Source organism: Fulmarus glacialis, unplaced genomic scaffold (genome assembly GCF_000690835.1).
Source record: "Fulmarus glacialis isolate BGI_N327 unplaced genomic scaffold, ASM69083v1 scaffold36064, whole genome shotgun sequence".
Lineage (NCBI taxonomy): Eukaryota > Metazoa > Chordata > Aves > Procellariiformes > Procellariidae > Fulmarus > Fulmarus glacialis.
Genome location: NW_009206740.1, coordinates 1 through 6306, shown reverse-complemented (window position 1 = coordinate 6306; position 6306 = coordinate 1). Strand labels below are relative to the sequence as shown.

At 53.0% G+C, this 6306-nt stretch overlaps 1 protein-coding gene across 1 annotated transcript in view; it reads right to left on the bottom strand.

The window, feature by feature from the left end:
- The window catches only part of LOC104075386 (phosphatidylinositol 4-kinase beta-like), a gene marked incomplete at its 3' end in the record, with an annotated part of 8008 nt that extends 3754 nt beyond the window's left edge, over nt 1–4254 (bottom strand). The window contains exon 1 of the mRNA XM_009575861.1: nt 3310–4254. Within this exon, the coding sequence (XP_009574156.1) occupies nt 3310–4254 (945 nt within the window). The remainder of the gene's footprint in view (nt 1–3309) is intronic.
- Between the last annotated feature and the right edge of the window lie 2052 nt (nt 4255–6306).

Genomic DNA, 6306 nt, shown 5'->3' with positions numbered 1-6306 from the left:
CCACCTCCACGGAAGAGCTAAAAGGCGGCTTTGGGCTCCGAAGAAGAGACGAAACCTGGATATGGGAAACCCTCACTGGGAAAAAGCCTGGATGCAAGCCCTGCAGCAGGCTGCAAAGGCTTGGGCAGAGTTTGCAGGACACTTCCACAGGAGTCTTTCAGGGACGGGTGCGACATACCTGCCTTCTCTGTGCCTCTCCTTTCCCTGCCCCTCTCGTCTCCAGCCCTGTCCTCCGCGGCTTGTATTTCAGATCTACGCCCTGCAAAGGCACTAGCCCACTTCAGCTTTTCCTCCCTACGGCTCTTCCAGACAGAGTTTATTCCACTTCTCCTGCTTGTCAACAGCCTCCAGTCACAGACCAGAAGCAGCCAACTTCTCCGCAAAGCCTCTTCCCCATCCTCCGCTCCTCTCCTCCTCCGGGCCCGTCCCTCCGGGCCCGGCTGGTTTGACTCCATCTGCAGCAGACAACGCATTACCCGTGTTCATACACCAGCCCCGCGTTTGCAGCCCACAGAAACGCTGCGTTAGCAATACAGGACGGCTGAAGAAATGTCATGTTTTACCCTCGGCTGGATTGTATCTGGCTTTTTTTTTCAAAAAGATTGGAAAGAGAGATGCACAGCTGAAGGCTGGATGAGTTTGCAGACCAGACACTGCAGGCAGCGCTCGATATGGAGATTCAGGCGTTGCAGCCTTCCTTAATCTGGACAAACGACTTCTTGGTTTTACATTTGAATCTTGCAATTTTTTGCAAAGAGAGAAACAGAAGTTTCTCGGGAGGCGCAGCAGAAGCGGGTTCCCGACCCTCGGCTCGACAGTGCAGACACTGGCGGCAGAGACACAGCAGCATAAAGGGAATAAAGTAACTCCCAGATGAGCAGAGATGAGATTTTATTGCCATAAAATCTCTGGTTTAAGAAAATTCGGGGAACAAGCTAAGGGCTGGTCCCAGCACAACACAATTCAGACATCTGCTGGTTCCCTGGACCGAGAGAAAATGAACTTGTATAAAGTAGCTTAAAGTAGTGAATTCCAGAATTGGCTGGAATTTACACCGGACTGCCCGGCCCCACCACCACCTGGCCAGCTCCAGGGATTGCTGGTTTCAAATAGGAGGCAATAACATTCAGGGCTTAAAATAATACAGGTCCAGGAAGCTGGTGGGGATATTCAGAGGCCAGGAAAGTTCTTACGGCGCCTCGAGTATCCCTATTGCTGTGCACCGTTTAAACAGCTTGCCCGGCCTCCGGATCAAAATACGTTTCAAACATTGCCAAGAGAAACTCTTCGCAGCGCTGCTTTCATCTATCATTTATGTAAAGCTTCGGTTTCCATTATTCAAGCAGCTGCAGCCAGCGTGAGCAGAGAGACCTCAGCGCGTCCTGCTCTCCATCAGCCGGTTGTTTTCCACCGAGCAGCCGACGGGCAGAGACACGAAAGATTCATTTACCCATCGGCAAATGCCACGACCCCAGCTCGCAGCTGGGCTTTTGCCCAAGAGCTGCGGGGAGCAGGACACGGTGGTTTTAACTTGAACCCAGCCTGGACGACTGCCGCTTCACGCCTCCGAAAACTCCTTCAAATCCTTATCCAAAGGAGCCTTCCCAAGTCTGGCAGACAGGCAGGAGACCACGCAGCCCCTTCCAACAATTTACAACCCAACGCAGAGCCGAGGGAAAGGGGGAATCTTAGGCAAGGCAGGAAAGCCAAGAAATACTCCACCGTTACAAAAACAGTCACGAGATCTCAAATGTCTAGATGGAGCCGCGGAGAAGTCAGCTTTCAAGGTCTCATCCACACGAGGCACAGGGATGACCCAGAAAAGGAGCTGCGTGGAGTCTGGCTGATCTGCCCGGGTGCCGGGTGAGCGGCTGCCGAAGCCCCGCCGGGACCGAACCTTTGGTACTGTGGTTTCACGAGCCATTTCCGAGCCTGCCAAGCCATCCCCGCTGGAGAGGTGAACCACCTCCCCGGGGGAGTATTTCAACTTCTTGAGTTCTGGAAGAGGCATTGCTTTTCTCCGATTTGGTTAGCACTGCTCATAAAATTTGCATTTAGCACCAGCTCAGCTCCTCCGTCCTCCTCTCCCGCTCGGCATCCTCATCTCAGCCCGATGCTCGTGCTACAAACCATCAGCCCTTCAAAACAAAGCAGCAAAATCAAAAATTTCCATTCCTAGCTCTTCTCCTTCCAGCCTTGCGTCCCCACTACCAAGTATGCTGCTCATCCTTTTGCTCCATAAGTTTCTGTGTCAGCAGATGCATGAAATGAATAATCTGCATTTTCTTTGGGAGAAATCCCACTCAAGCAAAAACACTCACTCTCCAGCAAGCGTGCACAGAGTCTCGCAGCGTGCACTGATACAGCAGCTCGGCACCAAAGCCAAAGTAACTTCGTGCCGGTAACTTTTCGACACTTAAAAATAAACGCCGCAAAGCCCACGGGAGCTATTTGGGTTTGGAATACACATAACACGCATGTGCCCGAGTTCACCTATTTAATTGCCGTTTGCTTTGGCATTAAACCGCATTAGGGCCCAACCCTGGAAACTGGAAGCGTCCCCTCCGCGCAGCCCGGCCCAGCCCCTCCGGCAGGGAAAGCATGGCTTTCCACCGTCTTGGAGCTGCAAAAAGAAGACAGAAATCCAAAGGAGAGCTCGGCACAGGGCAGCAGCCACAGCCAAACCCCCAGCTGCAGCTCTGGGCCCTGCAGCCAGAAGGGTGTGTGCACCTGAGGCTCGTTTTGGCCAGGGCACCGGGACGGTGACGGGTTTATCTGCTCTCCTCCTGCTCCCAGCTCGCAGCTGCCCAGGGCCTTTTCCGCCTGTGAATAAACCCCATCATTGCTAAATCTGAACAAGTCGGGACAAGGAGGAAATCAGATTTCCAACAGCGATCAGACGGCTGCAGATTGCAAAACGGCCAAGTTGCCCAAATCGCCAGCATAGGAAGCGACTCAGTCCTCCTGACCCAGCTTTCTGCCTTACCTTGAAGCCATCTCATGTCCTTCCTCCCCCTCACACCAAGAAAACTCCCCCTCTGTAGCCCCTGCATCCTCGAGCGACACTGGGGGAACATCTCCCCGGCCCCGGCTTTCCATGAAAATGAAGACCCTCCACCCGCACGCACCCACCGGCGTGTATCAGTTTGCTTAGAACACAGGAATCAAAACTTCAATCATTTGCAGCAACTAGGACAAAAAAACCCTCTGCGGTAAAGGAGGAGCTATGAGATGAGAACCAACTGCACGAGCACGGCCCGGGGGCATCCCTTCCCAGGCAGGCTGAGCCTTGGAGAGCCCCAACATTACCTCTTCCTCGCTCTCGACTTTGGGATTGCTGGCTGTGCGCTTCAGATTGCTGCTCAGGCTGATGGTAACGGTGGCATCCGACTTGGACCTCTGGTGAGTCCTTTTGGAAGGAGACAGCCCCGTATCAGACGCTGGGCTCAGCGATGGCAGCTCCCTCTTCTTGTAAGCTGGCTTCAACTCGTCCGAGAGGATGAGTTTCCGCAGCTTGGTCCCGCGGGAGTGTCGCTGAGTGGAGATGTGCATGTCCGAGGAGTAGGCACCCAGCAGCAGGGCACACTGCAGGGAGAAGTTGATGCTCTGCCGGCAGCGGTGCACGATGTAGGGCTTGATCGCATCTCCCACGTCCTCGTCCATGTGAATGTACATATTCAGCAGCTGTGGCAGGTAGAAGTCCACTTCTTCGTTCCTAAAGCAGAACAACCTATTCCCAATGTAAGCCTGCACACCAGGTTCCTTTGAATTGTACAAGTATGAAATGGCCATGGAGATATCAAAGAGTTTGGATTCAAAGAGCCGGAGGAGCCAGGACTGCTTAGCGGAGTTATTCTTCTGCCGCTTCCGGGCGGTTTTCACCGTGTTGGCCATGGTCTCGTCCTCCTCCTGGATCTTAGAGGCCGTGCCAGGCGGATCGTCCAAGCACTTGATTTCACAGCCCTCCCCGATGTCTCCGTTGGCCAAATCCACCGCGGTCCGTGGGGCGCGCTCTGCCTCGCTGCCATCGGCCAGTTTTGTTAAGCTGTCCGAGGAGACACTGTGCATCAACTTGACCTTCTCCAGGACCTCTTCGCAGGCTTTCTTCGCCACCTCGGGGTCGATGACCGCCAGCTCCCCGACACCTTCCGTGATGACGCTGAGAGACGTCCCGCCATTCCCCTGGGGTGCTGAGCAGCCGGGTCCCTGTTCCAAGCCGGTCCCTCGGGCTGGGTCTACAACAGATTCTCCCATAGCAGTGGCGGGTCTGCGCACTTCACAGCTGAAAAGAAAACGAGACAAGAAAGAGTCAGGGACACAATCTGCGGAGGAGACCTGCTTCCAGCCTGAAGGCGGGAACACAGGAATCCACGCTGGGATGCACCTCAAGGGAAACCGAGAGCTGAGATGAGGTTTGGTGCAAACCTTTGCTAAAAGCCTTTGTCTGGAGAAGGAAGGTGCCCCGAGCCAACGCACGCAACGCAACCCGGCCCAGCGCAACACCGAGCTGGTCACATTGGGTTCTAAAGGTCTTTTCGGTGCCCCTTCCACTCAGACTTGAAAGAGAGCTGTAAGCATCTATCAGCCATTACACAAAATTTCCCTGTTACCATGACGATAAAAAAATTGAGCATGCCAAAATGAGAAAGAGAGGGGGAAAAAAAACCACCCCAGGTTGCTGTATGCTCTCCACCCCAAAGGCATTCTGCAATGCTTGGGATTAGAGGGCCCCAGGCCGGATGGACGCAGTGGCTCTGCTTCTTGCTGCAGAAGATGAAGTTTATCCCCCCTACTCAGCTTTTGCTCATTCAACCTCCCTCCGGGACGACAGCGGTACCCGGCGCTTTGACGGTGAAATCCCCCGCCGGTGCTGGGCGAGCAGAGAGCCGGAGCAAGAACCATGTTCGTTGCAACAAGGTCCCTGTTTTCAAAGCCCAGACACCAATGCCCAGCTTACGTATCCTCGCCAATGATTAGGACTTAATTACGTTTTAAAAATAAGATAAATGAGGGATTGAACACACTTCCCGGTTTCCCATCTCGATAAAAAAAGCAGCGGTGCATCTCTACGGATAACCAGCAAGAATAAAGGCGGCCAGTGCCAAGTGAAATCTCTAAAAATAAAATAAGGCACTCTATTCAATCTAACATCATTACTGCTCTGACTGCTTCCCTTTATTGCTTATACGCTACAACAAGACAGCTCGTGATCAGCAGAAGGGCACAATGCCTTTTACAAATGTTAAGCACTGCAAGCAGATTGCCAATTCCCTCCTGCTTTTCACGTCCAGCACGGTGGAAAAAATTACTGTCTTTGGAAAAGAAGTTCACTGAACCATTTTCTGCCCGTCCGTTCCCCCAACGACCCCCAGCCCTGTTTGACCGCAGAAGCTGCGCCGGCGGGTTCTTGCAACAAGATATTTCCCCACTAATTTAATGACCTTGTTTTATCTGTTTATTTTTACAAGTGATTACAGCCCCCGACACCAGAGAAAGAGACGAGGAAACCCACGGCGTTTCTTTCTAAGTATTCCAAGCGAGTAAAGATGAGGTCGGTATGTCCAGATGCCAGCGCCGCTTCCCAGAGACCGGTTTCCTCCTCTTGTTTTCAAAGCACTTAAGCTCTAACTACGAGGTGAAAAAAGCCTGACCAAAGTTCAGCAGTCTGAACCGATATGAATAGCATCTTTCACCCCGTCCGCACGGCAGCAACATACAACGTTTTCCTCTGTGCTTGCCATTCCCTTTGGTACAAATCCCGCATGCTTCAAATATTTGTGGTCATTAGATCCTAAAGACCCTGCAAGCTGAAGGAAGTTGTTTTTCCTTCTCAGCCTTGCCCCATGAAAGCCCAGACGATCTAATTTTTAAATTAACACCACGCCGGCAAAAAGGAGATCCTTCGGCATAACTCGGCAAGGCGGGATTTGAAGAGGCACGGAGCGGGGCCGGGTCCAAGGAAGAGTCGCCCAGAGCTTTGCTTGCACCAGCACTTCTGGGGTCCTTCAAACATTCGCATCAAGACAACTGGGATGACAAACTGATAAAAGATAAAAAAATTTAGCGGTCCCAAACACGGCTCCGCAGCCACACGCCGGGTGCAGAAGTACTGGCGATCCCGGGTGGCTCGGTTGCCCGCAGAGGGCTTTCCCAGCTCCGACTGGTTTATCCGATGCAGGGAAATGTTTTTGACATCCTCCTTGCCAGGCTGCAGAGCGAGAAAAAGCGCGTAGGATCCCGTTAAACCTCCCTCCCCGTAAACACAGGGCACGCGGGAGAAGCCTGGTGCGGCGTGACAGCACATGC